Genomic DNA, 23,246 nt, shown 5'->3' on the forward strand with positions numbered 1-23,246 from the left:
GGAGCGGCTGCGCCCGTGAGCCACGGCTGCTGAGCCTGCGCGTCCGGAGCCTGTGCTCCGCAACGGGAGAGGCCACAGCAGTGAGAGGCCCGCGTACCGCAAAAAAAAAAAAAAAAAAAAAAGTGGTCACTTGTAAGGAGCTGTGTGGACAGGGAACGGGGTGAACAGGGATGGTGAGGAGAGATTTTTCACTGTATACCTTTTTACAGTTTTTGATTTTTGAAGCACGTAACTGTTACCTATTCAAAAACTAAAAACAAATTAACTCCTTTGGTAAATTTAAAAACTTAAGACATTTTAGCTCACATATTTCACTTCTTATTTTTGCTTATTTAACTCACAGGAATAGGAGACAGCTTTGGGAAATAGGAGACTTTGAGTTCCTCAGAGATATACCGAAACAAAATGTGTCAATCGTTGTGAAACTTAGGTCTCCATTTTCTTTTATTTTTTTAAAGTAACTTCTGTTCTTTACAATGTGTTATCACATGCACACACACATGTGCGTGCACCTGCACACGCACACACGCACACACACGTGCGCACGCACACACACGCGCGTGCACACACACACACGCGACTTGAGATAGACAGAGAAAGAAGGATAACCTTCAAACACAAGGGATTTTTTTACAAAGTTCAAAATAGATTACATTTATGTGCTTTTTAGTCATTACACAACATACAGACATGATTCATTTAATGATTTATGCTCCCCAAATGGTTAAACAATGAGGATTTTCTACGGAAGAGTATACGTAAAAGCTTTTACTTTAGAAGCAAAGTACTGTTTCCTGCAAAACCCAACCTCAGGCATACATCTCGTGTTTACATATATTCCTTAAGAATACTACAGTAGCAGTGCATAAGTTCATTCTGTAAAAAGATCTGGAAGATGATTTTCAAGAGACTCAATGCATTGTGCTCTCAGATAAAAATCCTAAGTCAAAAGATCAGATACTATAACAATAACAGTTAAAACTGCATATATATGTTAGAGATCAGAAGAGGCTATAAAGAAATGTACATAGTTGTGCTTTGGGGACTTTTTTTGGTAAAGTTGTTTTAATAATAAATACAAACTTAAAAAATGTCTCAGTGACTGATAAAAAATAGACACAGATATTCAGGAGTTTTTGTACTTGGCTTAGAGTTTAAAGGTGAAAAATCATCTCCACATAAAACACCTGGCATTGGTAGTCCCCATCTGGGCCAGTAGCTTACAGTCAGGCAAAGGGCTGGGGAGAAAAGATAAAGTGATTTTTCCTCCTATTAACATAAAGCATTATGCCTACCTTCCTTCAGAATTCTTAGACCAAACAGAATGGTCACCCTGCTTCTTGGTGGCTGGACCACAACCTATCCTGTAGTTCACCAGATGAATTAAATATGTCCTGTCTTCTGTGAGACCCTAAGATAAACATGATCCCTCAGTACTTTATGCTTTTTCATTTTTTTACCTTCTACACATTAACTGTAAAACTCTTATTTTTAGAAACACCATGGCGCCTGTATATAATGATAGAGGACAAGGCATAATTTATATAGTAACATTGATGTTCGTAGCTAGGAAATAAATGTAATTTCATTTTCAGGCTGGTCAGTTTGCTCTTTTAGGCCTTTAACTTTGAAGGATACATGACCTCAACAATCAAAGTGAATTAGAAAAAAGATGAGAAAATAACAAATGTCTTAATTAAAGTCTTTTGCACGGTCGGCTTAGATATAAAAAGAATTTCTTCAAAAAATTTCCTAAGTGTCACTCAGAAGCTTCCTTGCTGTCTGTAACATAATGTGCTGGAGTCCTTGGAATAAAATTATAGAGTAATTTAAAATATATATTATACATTTGCAATGATTGTAAATCAATCAATAGTTTGTAGCATGTTAATGGGGTGAAATAAAGATAAAAGGCAGTCCACATTCATATTTTCAAGATAAATCTACTTCAGAAGTCAAGTGAATTCCTTGCTCATGTTCTAAGTATAGCCATTGTGATAAGACCTGAAAGAAAAAATTGGAGAACAGTTAAGGACATGCATTTTACAAAATCTTCCATTCAATAAATAATTGTTTACACCTCAATGAGCAAATAAAACACAGCACATAGGCAGGCACTCTACCAAGAACTCAAAATCAACTAGAATTTAGCTGATACTATACAGAAGAAATCCAATTTACAGCAATAGGCAGTCATTGGATAGATTTAATGCCATCACTAATGTCTGGCCGTAGCTAATTTTTTAACCATCAAATATATCTCTCGTTTTATCCAGTCACGACAACTATAATAATAGCAGACATGGCATTTTAAAGTGTCAGTAAAGCCTGCTAATTTCATCAACAAAAACAATGCAAGCCTGTTTGTATCCCAGGGCCCTAGGGCCACAAAGAGACAGAAGCATAGTATTTCTGCTTAGCCTGTTCCTTTTGAAGAGACTCCATACATAAAACCATAAAAAAATTTAATAATATAAGAATATCCTCAGTCCTAAATGAGTGGTTTTTAAAAAGTGAGTGATAAAGTACAGAGAAGGAAAATAATCACATAGGACTGGAGCAGTCAGAGAAGATGCCCCAAAAGGTCAAGCTAAAGTAAGCCTAAAAGATGGACAGGAAAGATATAGAACAGTATGATGGGCAGGCACTTCAGGTGAGCGAATGGCAAGAGCAAGGGCATGGAGGTAGGACCGGGGCTACAGATGAGCTTTGTGGGGATCAATAAATAATCTAACGCACTCTAATCAAGAAGTTACACAGGGAAGCAGCTAGACAAGAGTAACTCAGAGAGGACTCAGAGTGTGGAGTCTTCAATGCCGAACTATGGAGTTATACTTCATTCTACGGATTATGGGGAATCACTGAAGGTTGTTGAGTAGGGAGTGGTGGTGGTGAAATCAACACAGGATGGAAATCAACCTGACAGTAATGTGATGGATGATTTGTGGGGGGGAGATAATGGGGGTAAAGGGGAGGAATAGGAATAGGAGGGACACAGACAGAAGTCGGAGACAACTTAGAAGACAATTTGGAAATTTTATAAAAGGGAGCACACCAAGGAATTCTGAGAGAGAATACTGAAAAGAGTTGGCACCTCAGAAGAGGTGAGAGGAGACGATGAGGAGAGTCATTCATCACCAGAACCCTAATCCTTGACACATGGTAGGTACTGAATGAATGTTTGTTCATTTGAACTAATTAACTATAAGGTTTCAAGCCAGGATGACTGAAAGAATGATTCAACAGGAAACAAGGGAACTGGTTTAAAGAGAAAGGGTCACAACATTAAACAAGGCTTCCCTGTTCATCTTTATCACTGTATGCGCTTTGTATGTTTCCCTAGGATCAATTCCTAGAAGTAAAAATGCTGTATCATGGAATGTATGCATTTTACATTTTATACATGTTTTATACCACTGTAAATCAGCAAAAGGAAAATAACTGAAAAATACAGTATTAGGTACTAGATAAACAAGCTGAAAAGAACTAAATGTGAGCCAACAATTAAATCTTAAAATGCGCTTTATCTCAACGTGCTTTTGAAGCAATCTGTTTTTCTTAAAAAAAGAAAAATCAAGCCACCACCATCATCCTACACACACATAAAGACCGCCACTACCACCTCCAGGCCATAAAAACTGCCTACACAGGGAGGGACAGAATAGGGGTGGGGCAACGGGAAGTACACACTATTGGGTGTAAGATAGGCTCAAGGATGTATCGTACAACACAGGGAATAGAGCCAATATTTTGTAATAACTGTAAATGGAAAGTAACCTTTAAAAACTGTATTAAAGTTTTAAATAACTTTTTTAAAAAGAGAATCAACTGTAATCAGTACACCTCGGGCAAGCCATTTAGAGATTCTGGGCCTTGATTCAGGTTAGGAATCCTTGGCTTACTGAAGTTTAATGTGAGTGTTTCCATAATTCTCATGTTTTTACAAATGTATTTTGCAGGTATTTAGGACACAGTTTAGTCCAGAAGAGATTTTTTGAAGAAAGAATGGAATAAATAAAAGAACAATGTATTATTCTTTTCAAGAAAATAAATTGCCAACACATATGCCCCAATGCACCTTTAAAACACTTACCTAAGATATAAGCAGCCACTAATTTTTGATTGACACTTAAGTGGAGGTAGAGAGGCACCAGCGATTCCACATCACCCAGCGTGGGAAGCATCAGAGCTGCAATACACACCACTCCCAGGAAGACAGTTAGTAAACTAGGTCCTGAGGAGACAGTTCTGTTTTCTGTAAAAAGATAAAAATCCCTAAGCTCGCCTCTATTTATTTATTTATTTTTCTTTTTTTTTTTGCGGTACACGGGCCTCTCACTGTTGTGGCCTCGCCCGTTGCGGAGCACAGGCTCCGGACGCGCAGGCTCAGCGGCCATGGCTCACGGGCCCAGCCGCTCCGCGGCATGTGGGATCTTCCCGGACCCGGGCACGAACCCGTGTCCCCTGCATTGGCAGGCGAACTCTCAACCTCTGCGCCACCAGGGAAGCCCCCTGAGCTTGCTTCTAAAAACAACTTAAGACAAAAGTTCATTCACACGGACTGGCCACCACGCACCAGGATTCTGGTTTTGCCTAACTTCTCTGATTCTTTCCCCATCATTCCCATTTCGTGGGGCCTGATCTGTTGGACTTATCTGGAAGCCCATTACAGGATGGAATGTGAGGTAGTGAGTTCCCACTGAAGAGAACAGTGGTCATCATCCTTTCCCCACTACCCCACCGGAATTCGTAGAAAGTGTTCAAGCATGTATTATCTGTGCAGAGAATGGGCTAAAAATAGATAGAAATTGAAGTTCTGGCATTTTCTTCCCATACCCCCAATGCACTGCTTGTGTGTACTCCATTTTGGAGCCCACTGCAGTAGAGCTCCACTACCTTCTGGGAGTATCTTTGGTAGGTCTCGAGACAGGTTTGGTCCTAATACCTGCAGCATCCTGCTATCATTTTTGAAGGTGTTAAGGCGGCAAAACGTTCTACTTTAATGTTATTAAAGCTGCCTATGAAAATTCTTGCCCTCCACTCTACCCCCATTTATAGCATAGAAGTAAGAAAGCAGCAGAAACAATGTCAGGCAAATATTATTCTAAATGAAATAAATCCATCACAGAAGGACAAATACTGCATGATTTCGTTTATATGAGGAATCTAAAATAGTCAAAGTCATAGAATCAGAGAGCAGAATGGTGATTGCCAAGGGCTGGGTTGCTAATCAATGGGCATAAAAATCTCAATTATACAAGATGAATAAGTTCTAGAGATCAGCTGTACGGCATTGTGCCTATAGTTACCAATATTATATTGTACACGAACATTTGTTAAAAGAGCAGATATCTTGTTGTATTCTTACCGCAATAAAATAAAATTTAAAAATATTTATTATTGGCCCGCTATTCTACAGTTCTGGTTGTATGTGTACAATATTCATACCCATATTTTTAAGAAACCCACCAGCATTTTCTGTCTTACGGCTTTTCCCACTACCCTTCCTTTCATTAAAAGGAATAGCCAACAGCAACACAATCTTTGTGTTTTATTAATGAAATAATGCTGTTCCTTTTATTATTAGATGCAGCTTTTCTAAATTATTAATACCATAGCTGTTGTGTGAAGTTTAATTGAGCCTCACCAAAGACAGATAGGTGAAAACAAATTCAAATTTTATAGTGATTATTGCTTGAGATGAAACAATAGCATAAATGCCTAAAAACAAGTCTATCTTTTGCTAACGAATGTAGTACTTTATATTTATATTTGTTGCAAAGGTAAGTTTTCAAGGAAAATATTTATCACGACTACACTGTTCAATGCAAACCCACAGTAAAGATTATTTCAAGGAATTTTTACTATTTAGAGAAATTCCAAAAACATTCACATAAATGCTTGACATTTTTCAAAGTGGAAAGTTTTTCTGATACTACAGGGTTGTAAAAATTTTAGAGATATAGAAAACATAAAGGTTCCTCTGTAATCCCATCCTCCTAGAGATAACACTGTTAACAGCTTGGTATAGATCCTTTCAGATTTTATAAATGCCCATATAAACATGTAAAATGATTTTTTTACTTAAATGAGACCATACTATACATACTGTTCTATAACTTTTTTTCTCTCACTTGGAATATATATTTGAACCTCTTTCTATGTCCATATATAACTATCTACCATTCTATCAAATCCTTGTAAATGTCTGCCTGACATTCCATCTTATGAATATTCGTAATTTAATCAATCCCCTAAATGACTTTTAGGTCATTTTCAATTCTTTATTATTATAAACCATAATAAAGAACGTAGTTTTCTTAAGCCAGAGAGCACTGGCTCAAACCTGGCATAGACACAGCAGTTCATTAATAATGTAATTAAGACGAACCCTCTAAGATTCAGCTGAATCTTTTTAAAATAACTTTTTAATGACCTGGGCTTTGGTATTTTCTGAAAGTATGCTTTGTGGGTTTCTCTTCAATTTCTGTTAAATGAAAAAAAAGAATATATACATATATATTTTTTCTGTTAAAAAAAGAATATATATATAATTGTATTTATGCACATAGACGAGGTCTAGAAAGTAACATGGAACACATGTAAGCAGATCTGTCAAGTGTGTGGGATTATAGGTGCTGGTTACTTTTTTAAATTTGTTACTACTATATGTCTCTTTATATAATACATAACTTGAGAAGAAATTTCTCATTTGTACTGCCTTTCACCACATTTTAAAATCTAAATCTTTCACGATACAGCCGCCAACGATTTTTCCAGCTAAACTCACAGAGAGACCCTCACAATCTTGTGGTACCTGCGGGGAGCGGGGAGCTCTACTGTGTGCTGCCGCCCTTGCTCTAGACAGCAGCAGCCGTGGAAACCTTGTAAGACAAAGAAAACCAACCCAGCTGCCCCTACCAGCTGAGAAGTCCAGCCTTCCTAGTGAGGCCCGCGCACATATTTCCTGTGTAACTACTGTATGCCAGGCACTGTGCTGAACAAGTGATGAACTTGATGAACAAGACAAATAAGGTGTCTGCTTTCCTTGAGCTTCCTGACCAGGATGGCTTAGAGAGGTGTGTGGTGGTTTTTTTTTTCCCCAAAACAGAGACCACCATGTGCTATACCATTAGAAGAATTCTCTAATGTACTTCAGATACAAAGGTTCGTTATAAAAATAAAATAATAAAATGCTCAATTAATACACACTTGTATTTTAGGATGATTTTCGCTTGAATTCTAACAATTTAAAAATAAAAGAATATATATATATATATATATATATGAAACAGTAAACTTTTAACCCTTATTATTCTTCGGCATTAAATCAGTCTGTTAAATACCAAAATGATCTGTAACGACCACTTTACTTTAAATTATAAAATTAACACCCAAAACCAAATGCTCAAATGGCCTTTCTTGTTCTACAGGAGGCATTTTAAAAGAGGAATCTTGCATTTCATATCTATTTATAAGTCAACTTCACAGTATTGATTGGACATCAAAGTGACATTTGACAGAGATTCTCTTTCAGCTTCGAAACATGAAAAACTGGTCCTGTCGGTTAATAATAGTTGCTGAGAAGAAAACAATCTACTAGTTACTACCTAGTTCCTAGTCTTGGTATCACCAGAGAATCTGGGCACTCCTTGCACGGAATGAGAAGACACTTGGCTCCAGTAAATCAAAGGGGCATTACTCCCTGTCTTGTCGAGATAAACGTTCTAAGATGAACAAACTGATAGGGATCTATGAATTAATGTAATGACAACTAGATGGTTTTTAATCCCTCATATATAATGTTGCAATTTCAAGGACAGCTGTTATCACGTTCATATATCACGGTCAAAAAGTTTCCATGCTTTTCTATGGAAAATTTTATCTTCCTCCCCTTATAATAGGGTTGGAGGGAGATAATGAGAAGTTCAGAGGGAGGCGGAACGACGTCCAAGAGTTGACTATGAGGATCGTGTCGATGTTGAAAGAATATATCATAACACTCCTGAATATCTAAGCTGGAAGGAAATGAGGAATGGAGAGGGATTCAATTAATAGCCCACAGGGGATATTATAATCTACTTAGTTTAATTAACTTCAACTTTAATGAGATTCTTTTTTCAAAATAATATGAACAGTGCACCAAACTTGGCCTATTGCCAAACACAATCTCTCTCCTTCTTCGAATTAATTAAATGAGAAAGGATATAGGAAAGTCACAGAAACAAAAGTATAGAATTGCCAAATTGTGCTAGCATTATAAAGCACAGGGCCTGCAGTCTCAGGTTTTATAGATTGAAAAGGCTCTGGCAACGACTGCCCTCTCCTTATAACCTCATCTAGCGGGAGCTCTTCTCTCCGCTGAAAGGCCAGCTCTAGGCCTCTTGTTCGATTCTAGGTACCTGATCTCTTCATTCACTTTCGAAGTAGTCGACTAGGTTTAGAGCGGCAGGTTATTGTTCTAGTAATTATTCTTTGCTCCCTGATTCTCTTAAAGTAAGAAATGTGTAAGACCTCAAAAGGGCTTTAAAAACAATCCAGACTACCTGGTTGAAACGACTGCTCAAAAAATAAACTTTCAGTTAAATGTTCCTTTATTCTTTTTTCCTCTTCTTCCTTTTGTTGTTCTTTTGCCGACGGGAGAAGAGTAGCCACGACCTCTTTCCTTCCTAAAGCCTTCCTCTGGCTTTGCTCGGAAACTTGGAGACGGAATTTGTCTATTACACCATAGTGACAGGATCGAACATCTCTATGACGAATCACACTGGAAACATTAAAAAAGAACAAATGCTGTTTAGGTTTCTGGGGGCCTGTCAAGCAGAATTCAGCAAGAAATTTCATACATATTAACTGACTATAACCAAATACTCAAATACAGAAATTTGCTAGTGATACTTTAAAAAAAATCACAGTACAACCCAAAAAGAAATGGGTAATTCTGAAATATTTGATGAATAAGAGTCATCTTCAGAATAATAAGTAAAGAAAAGTAAAAGAATGATAGGTAAAGAAAAGAATGATAGGTAAAGAAAATTCCTTTTAGCAATGACATTCTTTTCCTGGCTATCTGTGTACAGCAATATTCACTAAACAGGATATGTGAAATTGTTTCTTCCCCACAAAAGTCTCATAAATTCCTATTGCCACTTATTTATTGTTCAAGTAACAAAATAACGAACCTCTCCCTACACTTAAAATTGAAGTCCATGCACAAAGGCAAAAATAAGCAATTGAATAAGTAGGTAACACAGTAAGACCAATGCAACAGAAGGCTTACAATGCATTTCTGTATTTCTCTGAAAAGAGTATATAAAGTACTATAAATTCTATGCAAGTTATCTGCAGTGCCATTTATTTTACTTCATTCTTAATAGAGAACACAGAACAACTGAGTCAAAGATAAAACATTGATTAGGCAAGAGACTATATTTCTTTGCAATAGTCCATGCTTATTACGTACTGAACGAAAATCAAAAGAAATGTGCAAAAACACGTCCTCAAAGATACATCATTTTATGGCTCTGAGATGATGAAAATGTATGCAAGAGAAAAGACTTCTGCTTCTCATTCTCAACGGAAGATTTAAACAAATACAGTTTACTTGGTAGCTTAAATTAAGGGCTGGTCATTGGATCCATCTGGTCACCACTAGTTCTAAAGTGAAAATTAAATATGAACAGCTTGAACAAACAATCATTTATCTGACACTCTAAGATGAAGTTATCTGGAAGAGCTCAGATAACCTCTTACAGATGAGTAGTTATACACTCGCTTCCTGTTTGTATAGACTAACTTTCAGTTTTATTAGCTGAATCATTTCAGATGAATTTATATGACCATTGTTCTGAGAGCATAGTATTATTAGTTCCACAAATGACACTATAACAGCAAGATGTTCCAAAGAGGGCTAAATTCCCTCTTATAGCTAGAGAAATTTAAAGGAATAAGTTAGAACTTTGCCTCCATAAATCTCCCTGCTATGAATAAAAGCACAATGAGGAAGTGTTCGTGGAAATATTAACACACACATCAGCTCCAACATAATGAATTATTATTTGGCCAACCTGTTTAGACTTTCTTAGAAACTTCTTAAAAAGTATGTTGCGGGACAAACTCTCAGCAAAAATTCAAAATATAATGAAGGCCTATGCGGGAGCAGCTTCAAGAAAAGATCTTTTCCAAGTTAAACACATAAATATTAACACACTGAAAACATGTTACCAGGAAGTGGTTGTGACTTACATATCCACACAACACTGAGGCTTTACTGCACCTGCAGCGTCAGCGACAACATACTTATTTGGAGTAGTACACAAAACTGAAAGAAAAAGTCACAATGGCCATTAGTGTTTTTTAAAAAATTAGTTTCTACAAGTCAAAAATTAGTAGGGAGTAGTTAAAATCCAGAAAATACACCTAGGAGACTCACCTTTGAACTTTAAGGCAAACTCATAGGGATTATACAGCGTCAACACTTGCTTATGTGTTGACTGGTCATCTGCATAAAATAGCAGCTCTGTGGGAAACACAAAGACAGGAAGATTTCCTTCCACTAACTCTGGCTGCCTTTTTTGTTGATGCATTGGCACTGAATCCCCCTTGCTGCGGCTTCAGTTTTTACAGTCTCAAATCTATTTGGGGCTTTTCTTAAAATCAGTTAAAAACTCCAAAGCATTTTGGCAATCTGGAAAGAGAAGAGAAAAAGCAAACTGAGTGATACCTGTAATCATGAGCCAGCTCTGACTAGCATGGTTAGCATGCATTATAACAGTCCCCAAATCATTTAAACATGCCTTTTGACTCTTCCGCTTGGCTTACTTATACAGCTTCTACCAAACTATGCAAAGAAACTTACACTTGCTCCTTCCACATTCAGGATATCAACCTATGATAAAGAAGGCTTCCTACTTAAAATTAATCACCCTCAAAAAGGTGAGATCAAAAGGATGTCACTCATTTAAAACCTCAGATTAAAAAAAAACGTTTTGTCACAACTGATTTTATGTGAGCCAATCAGAATTCTTAAAGATGAAAAAAATAAATAAAACAAAGTAAGCCTCCATGATTTACAAAGGAAAAACACGAGACTCACTTTTTTAACATTTATTTCAACAATGCTTTAGTTAGTGCCTTCTGGCAGCATGGGTGGAAGAGTTCTCTTAATCGTTTTTTCTACCAAAACCCAAGACAAGGAAAAATGTCTTGAAAAGAAGACGCATATCCAAACTTGCTAAGCAGTCCTTGGAGTTTTCCATGAAAATTCAAAGTCAGTAAGCAGGCCTCGGCATGCAAGTGGCACGGTGCCTCCCCTCCTACATCAAGTACACAGACTTCATGAGAGCTATTTTCTTCCAACTTCAGAGACCTTTTTGGATTCCTTCTGGGGTTGTTGAATATGTTCCAGAGAGTTGTAGCCTGTGTGATAAGTAATGTTTCTGTATTTGTCTCCTAATCTAATTTTGATCAACAACATTCTTATTTAGCTAGCGCCCTAAATGTGGCTTTTTAAAATAAAATGAGAAAGCTAAAACATACAGTCACAGAAAATGTCTGATTTTCACCCTGTAGATCACACCTATAAAATACAGTAGGCCAAAATCCATTTAATACTTTGCACTCAGGTTCTCATACACTCAGAGAGAAATATAACGAATGATTACATAGTTTGGTTGTTTTTTATTATTATTATTGTGTTATGACTGCTTTGCAATGTTGTGTTAGTTTCTGCTGTACCATTGTTTGGGGTTTTTTTGTTTGTTTGTTTTGTTTTCTTTGCGGTTCGCGGGCCTCTCACTGCTGTGGCCTCCCCCGTTGCAGAGCACAGGCTCCGGATGCGCAGGCTCAGCGGCCATGGCTCATGGGCCCAGCCGCTCCGCGGCATGTGGGATCTTCCCGGACCGGGGCATGAACCCGTGTCCCCTGCCTCGGCAGGTGGACTCTCAATCACTGCGCCACCAGGGAAGCCCCATCGTTTGGTTTTTACCAGCTATCAGGGCTCAGATTCTGATTGAGGCCTTGCCCACTTTTATCAAATAGGATACTGTATAATCATGTATGCAAATTTTTATTCTTTTCTCTCAGCTGAACATTATAGGCCAGGAACTATGTCAAGAGCTGCACAGAGATACAAAAATGAATAATGCACAGGCCCTGCCCTCCAGAAACTCTGCCCTCCAGAAACTCTGCCCTCCAGAAACTCAAGTATAATTGAGGAGACAAAATAAATATTTAAGCTACCTTTATTATAATGCATACCGTTGTATATAAAGCGCTAGGGAATTAGAAGACTGCATGAATAATTCTACCTGGAAGAGAGGCCAGGAGACAACATTTGGGATGGCCCTTAAAGAAAAGAAGGATACGAGCTTCTGTGTTGGGGGAAGTAGGTAGGGAGGGCATTGAGACCTGGGGATCAGCATAAGGGAAGACACAGGAATGTGAAGGTAAGGGAGAACCTTGGTAAGCTCATCATCCACAGGCTGCCCCAGGTTCCACTTTCTCTTTGTATACTTTATAGCATGCATGTAGCCCATAACAGTGTTAGGTTGTTTTTTGTTTTTTAGGTTTTTATGACTAAGCTGAAAGCACCTATAGACATATTTATTAGTAATAATATTTTGTATTTGTTTAATTCACAACAGATTACAAATTCGTTATTAATTACATATACTGAATGAACTGATCTATGTAAAGCCTTTAGCATTTGTTATAGGCAAGGCGCTGTTCTAAGTATTTGTTGTCATTACTAAATTAGGAAGAGACCAAGGTAGATAAAAAAATGCCAACAGGCCTCTCCTAGTCCAGTATTCTTTCCACTATACCAAACTAACTGGCCATTTCAATAAAATAAAACTAAGGTTATTCTAAAAAGCATATGGTTAAACCATTTTAATTCTGAGTTTTTATTTGCCATGAATTTCTTCTCTTTCCTAAGAGCCATACATATTTCTATTTGGATAATGTCCTCTCAGAAGTTTGGCATGTTATTCTTTTCAATAGAAAATGATAAGCTCTACAATTACTTTCTTAGTAAGCTTGGCTGCCAGGAATAGAACATCCAAATTTGGCATCACTAAATAATATTCAACATCTTATTCTAAAACTCAGTTAGAGTGAGAATTTAGCTTATGATAAAAGGTGACATCTCAGGCTTCCCTGGTGGCACAGTGGTTAAAAATCCGCCTGCCAATACAGGGGACACGGGTTTGATCCCTGGTCCGGGAAGATCCCACACGCCGCGGAGCAGCTAAGCCCGTGCTCCACAACTACTGAGCCTGCGCTCTAGACCCCGTGAGCCACAACTACTGAGCCCACGTGCCGCAACTACTGAAGCCCGCGCACCTAGAGCCCGTGCTCCGCAAAGAGAGAAGCCACTGCAATGAGAAGCCCACGCACTGCACCGACGAGTAGCCCCCGCTCGCCACAACTAGAGAAAGCTCGTGCGCAGCAACGAAGACCCAACGCAGCCAAATATAAATTTTAAAAAGATTTTTTTTAAAAAGGTGGTATCTCTAATTCATGGAAGATAGTTCAGTCAATAAATGTTGATAAAACCAGGTATCCATCTAGAAACACAATTGAGTTTATCCCTCACTCCTTATAAAATTCCAGAATTTTATTATGGTAAATTCCAAATGGATCAAAGCTTTAAATGTATAAAAAAAACAAAAGCATAAAAGCACTAGAAATCATGGAAAATCTTTTTAATAATCTTAGGCTTTCTAACAACCAGGAACCAAAAACTATTAGTAAATTCAACTATATAAAAACTTTTAAAGTTCTGCATGGCAAAAAGTTTTATAAGTAAAGCCAAAAAAACATGTTCAATCATATCATAGGCAATGTCTAACTGCCCTACTATATATAGAGGACCTCCAAATCATTAAAAAAAGACAACTCAATATAAAAATGAGCAAACACTATAATATTTTATAGAAAAGGACATACAAATCGTTTTTAAACTTACAAAAGGATGTGTAAGCTCACTCACAAGAGAAATACAAACTAAAGCTATACTTGAAATACATGTTTTTACCTGTCAGATTGGCAAAAATCAAAAATTTGATAGTACATGGTGGGAGCAATCAGGCATGTTCTTACATTGCTGGCGGGGATATAAATATAAGTTGATACAACCACTATACCTGCCAAAATTGAATGCACCTAACCCTCAGATCTAGACATTCTACTTCTAGGAATTTCTCAGGCATAAATATTCCCCTTGTGTGAAATCATATATGTGACAGGGCTTTTTTTTTTTTTTTTTTTTGCAGCACTGAGGATTAACAAAATAATTTACGTGAGGCACATAGAATGAAGCGTGGCATGCAGTAAGAGCTAGTTGTTGTCAATAGCAAAAGATTGGAAACGGCCCAACTGGCCATTAATAGGGGATTCATTAAGTAAAGTATGATATAGCCATTCGTTGGGATACCAGCTCTCTGTCAAGAAGAAAGAGGAAGCTCTTTGTGTGGTGTGGATATGGACTGATCTTCAAATGCAGTATTAAGTGAGAAAAGCAAGGTGCGATGCAGAGAGTAGGGTATGCTACCATTTGTGTAGAAAAGGAAGATAAAAGACTATGTAAACCTATTTTCTTGGGTATGGGTAAAATATCTTTGGAAGGACAGCCAGGGCTGCCCCTGGAAAGACAAACTGAATGGCTGGGGACAGGGGTGAGAGGGGAGTTTTCTCCTGATACCCTTTTAAATCTTTTGAGTTCTGAACCCCATGAAGACCTAATTCAAAACTAAAAAAAAAAAAAAAAAAGTTGACTCAAACAACAACTCTACTAGAGGCTAATTTGAAAAGGGTCTCAGGGTTTTTTTTAACTTTTATTTTTATTTTATTTTTTTGGCTGTGCCACATGGCATGCAGGATCTTAGTTCCCTGACCAGGGGTCGAACCCATGCCCCCTGCAGTGGAAGCACAGAGTGTTAACCACTGGACCGCCAGGGAAGTTCCAAAAAGGTGCCAGTTTTGAAACATAAGAAGGAATTTAGAAACAAAAGGTGCCAGTTTTGAAACATAAGAAGGAATTTAGAAACAATGTGTGAAAAATCTGTTGATTGCATTTTCCATTTATGATCTTTTAATAACATTGAAAACCTTAAACTATGTGTTAAATAGAATTATTTTTAATTATTTAAAATAATTTTATATGCAACAGAAACTCATTACAATGAGAAGAACCAAGATTTATTTAAGATGACTTGAAAACTTAGGAAAATGTAACACTTTCTTACAAAGGAGTATGAGATGGTTTATAAATCTGGCTGGGGAGTCAAAATTAAACACACAGAACAAGTGCTAAACTCTTGCTTCTAACCTCAGGAAGTTAGTTGGCATAGGTCAGAGTAGAAATTTTACTAGCTTTAAATGATGGCTTAGTAGAAATTCTTATTTTTGAATTTTGAAGCTTTCTCTTTATGAGTTGGATATTTTCCCATGAATTGTGAATAGGCTGTCTGTCCCCTAGTCACCATCTTAAAAGTGCTGAATCATTTTTGAGCAGTTTACTATCTCTTTTCAAATTTGTGTTCCCATTTCTCACTTATCTTGGCTACGATATAAATTGCCTCCCAAACTCCAACCAGAGGAGATTAGGGAGAAATTAGCACTAGGTCACCAGTGCAATATTACAGACTCTGCCAACAAACATGATGGAGCATGATACCTGCCTTTAATTGATGGTTTTCCGGAGACTAACACTTTCTCTTTGCTCTAGTCAATATTGCAAAATGATAGAGTGCAAAAATTCTGGGGAGAGATTATACACTAAGCTGGTAAAACCTCACTGTGAATCAGTTAATAAGGTTGCTTTCCAAAAGTCAAGCACACACAGAGTCAAAGGATGTCAGCTCCTAACCCTTCTTATTTTACCAACAAGGAAAACAGGCCCAGGATGGTTAAGGGTCTTACCCAAGGTTGCACAGGATATTGGTGGCAGAACTCTGGTCTCCAGAGTCGCACTTCCCTATACAATAATCATCTCCTCTGCGTCTCAGTTCAAAAACCCTGCTTCCCTAATGCTGATGGCAACACATGCCCTCATCTCTAGGAAATTCCCGCTTTTCCAGAAGAGAAGAGTTCTCAAAGGATGACCCAAAATTCAAGTCTTGATGCATGTGTTTCCTTTTCAGTTTTATCAAGAAAAAAAACTGAGAGACAATTTCACTTACTAAGTTGCGCACACTTTCTTTTCCTGATTGTGAAAGCAGAGCTATGGCTGTCAGTAACTATTCATTAGGGCGATAATAACCAAGGTTTATTTTATTCTTCCTCTCTGGACACCAAAATTTTACATATTCTTCAAAGCCTAGTACAAATGTCCCCTCTTTATGGCCTTCTGCTACTGCTCTGATCTACAAGCATTTCACTAATTTTATTACATTATTTTTTAATGTACTTACTGGATAGAGTGAATACATTGACATTTGTTTTGTGTGGACTAATTGTGACTCCCCAGATTTCAGTCATAATGCCGTATTGTTTTTCTGTGGGGTTTTTGTTTGTTTTGTTTTGTTTGTTTTGTTTTTTTGCATCCAAAGACTCAAGCTCAGCGTTAGGTACTTGGAAGATACTGAACTTAGCAGTTAACCTACAGGTATCCACTAATAAATATCTCCTGCATCAAGAAACATTCCCCTTCCCCATAGCTGAACACGCTTCATCCACAAAAGACAGGCAACCCATCCCAATTAGAGGAACAGTAACTCTATGGTGGCTGCTTGCCATGGGCTGCAGTAAGAGAACGGAGAGCATCGACACTCCCAGCTGCCTCTCCCCTCCTCCCTCCCTCCCATTTCCCTCTCTTCATCTCCACTGCCTCCCCGTGCCCAACTGGGCCAGCAGGGTTTAGAAATCTGAGGCTCTGACATACCCCTGACTTTACAGGGAGACAGAGCCGCTGCGAGCTGGTGGTACAGGAGACTGCCTCATCCTTTTCCTCTGATCCCAAAGCACGGAAATGCAAACATGAATGAAATCTGAGCGAAAACCTTATGTGTGCACACCACCTTGTGACCAGTCTGCAAACTACTCTCCCACCAAAAAAAAAAGCCTCAACACACTGAAATCCTCACCCACACTTTCCACCATCAGTCCAGAGAGACCAATACCCCAAGTGTGATTATTTTCTCTGTCTTCGTCACTTTGGATGGACCAGAGGAAGGGAAAGATAAGGCTCTGAGATAAACAGGGGCGTTTCGAGATCTTTTATCCCCTAAGATTCAAAACCTGGACTTAAAGAGCATAGAAACCCCTTGCAAACCATATAGTCATTTGCCCCCCACCCCCGCCCCGCCCTTATCTGGGGGAGAGGAGCCTGCAAGAAAAATGAAATAAGTGATCCTTGGGGATTCTTGTACCGAAGTAGTTCAAAGTTTGAAACAGTTAAGGATGATTTGAAGTACAGCCTCTCGCTGACACTAGGGACCCATCTGCTTGGCTACAGTGCACCAGCTACTTACTACCTGTGCCTGGCTCTTGTGTTTACTGATTAGGGCTCCCAGCTCCACCTTCAGGCCCAGCTCCCTTTTATCTGGGCACAGGGGCTATCTCTTTCCTCCATACTTGGTGCAGTCCTTGCCAATGGCCAGCTGGATAGTAAACAGTGAAGAGCAATATGTTCTTTTGCTTTACTCTCACTGGTATTAAAACCTCTCTTTCCTTCCCATTTCATAAAGTCAGCTCTCCTCATCTCTGAGTTTCCAGTATCGTCTATTAGGCTTTTTAATGGCTGGTCTGTTCCTAAAATCGGCTCTTTCACAAGCGATGTTCTAATGTTCACGCTATATTTTTAAATGGTTCACTGCTCAATATTAGGCAATTTTGTTTTTATACAATTTCGAGGGGTTTTTGTATAATTTGATATCTTACTAATGAGATTGACTGCTACAAATGATATGTAGTGCTAGGCTATTACATATTTAAGATGTAAAACTTAAGTAGTGTACCTTTTAAGGTTTAAAAGAAATAAGGATGGGGCATCCCTGGCAGTCCAGTGGTTAGGGCTCTGAGCTTCTACAGCAGGGGACATGGGTTTAATACCTGGTTGGGGAACTAAGATCCCGCATGCCACGCAGCGTGACCAATAAATAAAGAAATAAAGAAATAAAAGAAATAAGGATGCTCTCCAATAATGCCTTTTTTAAAACATTTCTTTCAAACTAGTTCTTTCCAACCCTTGTTTTATACTATCCCAATGTCTTCAGTTATTTCATGATGTATGTGCAATTCTCAAAATCTATATTAACTCATTACATGAAATACATATGTTGCTACATAGAGCACTCTCAGAAGTTATAGAATCACAAATTATTTCAACAAACATTTACTGAGCACTTATTATATACCAGGCACTGTGCTAAAGAATATGGAGAAAAGATGAAATCATGGTCTCAGCCCTCCAAAATGAGTCTAGCAGGAAAAACGGATATACATAGTAATTAGGATAAGATGTGACAAATGTTAAAATGCTGATAGATACAAAACGCTCTGGGAGCATAAAGAAAGTGACAGTCTGCCTTAAATAGGGGTTTGCAGTAGGAGTGGAGGGAGACGGGGGTGAATTCCAAGGAAGAGTATGTGTGGAGGCATGAAAGGGACTCTTAAAATGAGCTTTGGCATTGCTTATGGTTAAAAAATAGCACGTATGGGGGAGCGGCAAGAGAGAAGGCTGGAAAGGTAAGCTGGAGGCAGATGGTGAAAATCTTGTAAGCCAAGTTTGAGAGTGTTTCTCAAAATGTCGTACCAGACTAGCAGCAGCAGCTTCACCTGGAAACTTGCTAGAAATGCAGATTCTTGGGTTCCCCCCAGACCTACTGAATCAGAAATTCTGCGGTTGGGGCCCAGCCATCTGTGTTTTAATAAGCCCTGCAAATGATTCTGATGCACTCTATGCTTTGAGAAGCACTGCTGCAGGCCAAGGGAAACCTCGGAAGGATTTGAAGCAGGGAATTGACTGGATATGATCTGACGTAGGAAACTGGTTGCCATTGACTAGTCAAGCAAAGGGCCTGACCCCAAAGTAGTTACAGTAAAAAATAAATAAATATTGAATGAATGTGGCATGGAGAGATGAGGGCCTACACTAAGGCAGGAGGAATGGAGAGGAAACAGATTTCAGAGATGTTTTTCAGGTGTCTCAAGTTCAATCAGGTGACTAGGGTATATCCACACAAATGCATAACCAAAATGGTTTTTATATAAAAGCAAGCTATAATTTTGTCAACTGTATCAGCTACTAAGTGTTTTAAGAAGTGGTCCACACAGACCCTAGAAAAAAGGGGAGGTTAAGAGCAATTTCTATGTGTTGCCACAGTGTCAAGACCAAAGGGTGCCCTGGCTTGTACATGAATCTCTGGTCTGCTTGGCAGTTCTACGTCTCCCTTTATTAATAAACTGGTATTCATATTACATAGAAATCTCTTGTGAGTTTGGTTAGTATGGATCAATCCCTGAGACTGACTAATAGTTTCTAGATGTGCTGGCAAAATGTAATTTTGAACCCTGAAAAGCTGAAAACCAGATACTGGTTCTGGTGATCTAATCAAGGTACTGTCAAGGTGAGACCCGGCTAAAGCTGTCTTTTTATTCAAATTTCATCATTGATCACATAGCCCACTTAATTCAGGAAGAAGTTGGAATGAGTGAAAGAATCAGACTTTGTACTATGCCCTGAAGATCAAGAAAGTCAGATGGAACTGTTATTTATAATGTTTAGCGGAGGCAATCTTCAATTCCCTGATAGAGGAGAGACAGGTACAGGTCAACCTATACGGTTAATTTACCTAATAAGAATTTTGCAGAATGCAGTTCCTATTTCTATTAGGATTCTGGGTACTTCTTGTTACTTGCTGCATGTTCCTTTTAGTTGATACCAACATCTTGCCTTATTTGACCAGCTTATTTTATCCAAGAATAGTGCCCAATCAAAAACTGCACCACTTTATGGAATCTGAGAGCTATTAGGGGCTCTGGAGATTAAAACAAAACTTTCATATTACACATGAGGAAATGGAGGGCCTCAAAGAGTAAATCACTTAATCTATTTATTGTAGGGCAAGATTCTCCAGAATGCTACAAGGTGGCAAAACAAGATTCAGAACACTAATAATCTAAGTTTCAGACAAGATTTTAAATTATTTTCCGTCTTAAACTTTTTAAAATCAGAAAAAGAATAACAAATTACTTCATTGGGCTATTAGAGGACTGGGAAGCTTTTCTTGCTGTTTCTTGTTTTCTGCTTTTCAGAAATTGGACTTATATGTAAAAGGTCCATGAGAAAAAAAATTGAAAATAAAAAATTTAGGAAGAAAATGTGCATGAACAATTTAAGGGGAGAAACATGCATTATGTTATAAACTAGTTGTTCTATTTTCTATCTTTGCCTATAACATGGTAACTCGGTACTGAATATTGTCCATTACATTTAATTATATTCTATAAATAAAGGAAATCCAAATAAAGGGAATTCCAAATTTTCAAATATCCTGGTATTTGAGTAAACCTCTTATTTTGAGAGTTCTAGAAATGCTTCAGAATCTAGTTTAATCTCGAATCCTGTTTGGATATGTAGACGTGAACAACTTGAAAGGCACATTTGGCCCCGTTTCCTGTTTTCCAAACTTCCCACTGCTTTATAACCAAATATACGTGTAATCTAAAAGTTGGTGTCCACTCCCTATTTAATATCCTGTATATGATATTTTCTCGGCAGAGACTTCCCAGCACTTAGAGGAAACAAGTGGACAAGATTTTCACCATCAAGAATATATTAAATCCCATGTGCGCCCTGCCTGAAGAAGTAGATTTTCCCCTTTTTGTCTGGAATTCACATTAAGAACACAATGCATTCCAAAAGTACAGGACTGCTTTTTAGGCAAGATCCAAAGGACCCAATGTTTCAGGTTTCCGTCCTTCTCTTAGTTCCCTCAAAGGTAAAAAAAAAATCCGGGACCTTTTTCACTTAACATTTTCCCTCTCGCTCCCCGAAGTGAGGTCTTTTTGAGTCTACTGGGGCAGAAATGCTACTTCAATCCGGAGAAGACAGATGTCAGTTACTTTACCCAGAGGGGACACCACAGAGCACTGACGAAGGGCTGGAAGGCTGAGGAGGGAGTATCAAACGATCCATCCTAGGACTTCAGCTCCACCAGGCTGGGGCCCAGCCTTTCCAGCCCTCGTCCCCACACCGGCCGGCTCCATGTGAAACCGGTCATGTGAGCCTGTTTACAGCCCAGCAGCTGGTGCAACCATCAGGATCCGTGCGGAGGTCCAGGAAGGGGGAAGACACAGGCCACGTACCCCTTACATCCCCCGCCAATCATTTCAAGAAGGCGTTTGCTCTCACTCCCAGCCTTTCCACCCCGCTTTCATTGCCCTCCAGCCATCCCGGGACGCCTCGCTCCAGCCCCGCCGATTTCCTTCCAATTGCTCGCCGCGGGGACCGGCTGGACTGGAGGAAGGACGAGGACAGTGTCATCCCGAACAGGGATGTCGACCTCCCTCCCCCAGCCCTCCTCGAAACATCCGCCAAAGAGTTATCCCTGGAGTCGCATCCCCGGGGCAACCGAACTCTGTCGGGCAGGCACCGGGAGGATCCAGAGCCAGCTGCCTCCGCCCGGGCAAAAGCGAAACACACACGCGCCAGCCCCATCCGGGGGCGGAGATCCGCGGGCGGCGGGGCAACTGACAGTCAGAGATGGGGCAGAAAGGACTCCATCTGCCTTCCCCCCACCTCCCACCCGCGTCCCGGCGCCACGGAGCCCGGCTGTCAGTCACAGAGCCAAGCTCGGGGTTTAGGTACAGCTCATTCTTTCCGCGGGGTCTCTTGGCAACGCAACTTCCACGTCTTCCCGAAGTCGGAGGAAGTGGGTGACGGGACGGTGGGGGACTCTCACCTCGGCAACACCGGTTCCTCGGAAAGCAGCTGCGACTGCTCCCTCCAGTCCTTTGTCAGCATCTCTAGGCTGCACTGCCTGCTGGGATACCGGAGGACTCAAATGCCACCTCTCTCCGCCCTGGAGGATGAGCTGCGGTTGCGGGGTGGGTGGGAAGAGGGAGAAGAGGTGGAGTCGGAGGCGGGGCCGGATCCGGGGGCGGGGCTTCCTTACTGCCACCTGGCCTCTGGATTTCTCCCTGCTGTCTCTGACCTGCCCCTCCTCTCCCTTCCTGCCGCCCCTTGAAGAGAAAGGGGACTCTTACAGAAGGCCATCTCTCATTGCATTTGTTAGGCAGTGACCCTTGACTCCTCCCTCGTCCTATTCCCCTACACACACACACACACACACACACACACACACACACACACACACACACACACGCAGAATGAGGACAGTGGCTAGTTGATTCTGCCTCTGAGATGTCTTATTAACCCCCTCTTTCTCCACGCCATCCTCAGTGCTACAGGCTCTGTTTAGGCCCCATGATTTTTTGCTTGGACTCTTGCAGTAGCCTCCCGATTGGACTCTCTCCTTCCACTCTTGTCTTTGTCTAAACCATCTCCCAGACAGCAATCAGAGAGATTTAAGATGTATACGTGACAAGTTACTCTTCTGCTTAAAACCTTTCACTGTCTCAGCAGTATCTACAACCCCTTAGCATTTTATATGAGGTCCTCTGCAACCCTTTTCTGATAACCCAACACCTGAGCCCATCAACTGGCCATCCATGGAAGACAGTGGGGCCTGGGACAATTCAACCAGCGCTGGCTGCCCAAAATACTCCCCCTTGAGAGGAGGCCACACTGTCAGTAATGCTCATAGGCCCCTTGAGTATCATTAAAGAGAATTTTCAGAATTAAATTTTAATCATGTCCATTAAGGAGAGTAAGGTACAGCCACTCCAGGTCCCCTCCCCACAAGTATAAGGCCCAAAGAATTTCCCCCAGTTGTCCCACCTGAGCAATGGGCTGCCAGTAGATCTCCCATGGGCTCAGGCTTCGGATGCCTTTGCTCACAGATTCCCACAGTTTATAATGCCCTTCTGTCTTTCAAGGCCCAGTAGAAATGTCACTACCTCCGGTAAACCCTCCAGGATCGTCCATGAGAACCATTAACTCCTGCACCACCATCACAGAATGTTACTTTTTCTGCTTTGCAATTCTTCCTGACTTAGGTAATCACTAGTCATGTATATGTCTTCCTTTCTCTCCTGCCTAGGCTAAGAATTTCTCAAAACCCACCCATAGCTGGCAGCAGAATGCCTGATTCAGAAGAGACATACAATTGGATGAAATGAAT

The 23,246-nt window shown here is 39.8% G+C and overlaps 1 protein-coding gene across 1 annotated transcript; it reads right to left on the reverse strand.

Annotated features, from left to right (window-relative positions):
* Window positions 1-444: 444 nt before the first annotated feature.
* MOSPD1 (motile sperm domain containing 1) lies at window positions 445-21,989 on the reverse strand. The gene is made up of 6 exons (XM_082681262.1): window positions 21,906-21,989; window positions 10,430-10,684; window positions 10,243-10,318; window positions 8,547-8,764; window positions 4,094-4,255; window positions 445-2,004 (listed from the first exon to the last, which is right to left on the reverse strand). The coding sequence occupies exons 2-6, from the start codon at window positions 10,581-10,583 to the stop codon at window positions 1,973-1,975; spliced, it is 642 nt and encodes a 213-aa protein (XP_082537388.1). The 5' UTR covers window positions 10,584-10,684; window positions 21,906-21,989; the 3' UTR covers window positions 445-1,972.
* Window positions 21,990-23,246: the final 1,257 nt, after the last annotated feature.

Source organism: Grampus griseus (assembly GCF_964374135.1).
Source record: "Grampus griseus genome assembly, chromosome: X".
NCBI classification, from domain to species: Eukaryota; Metazoa; Chordata; class Mammalia; order Artiodactyla; family Delphinidae; genus Grampus; species Grampus griseus.

What these genes read in the sequence shown, in the direction of transcription:
- MOSPD1 (XM_082681262.1), bottom strand. Translation starts at nt 10,583, where the DNA reads ATGCATCAACAAAAAAGGCAGCCAGAGTTAGTGGAAGGAAATCTTCCT. An exon ending in CCTCAGTGTTGTGTGGATAT is followed by an intron (nt 8,765 to 10,242) that starts GTAAGTCACAAC and finishes TAATGTTTCCAG; the next exon opens with TGTGATTCGTCATAGAGATG. An exon ending in AGTGGCTGCTTATATCTTAG is followed by an intron (nt 2,005 to 4,093) that starts GTAAGTGTTTTA and finishes TTTTTCTTTCAG; the next exon opens with GTCTTATCACAATGGCTATA.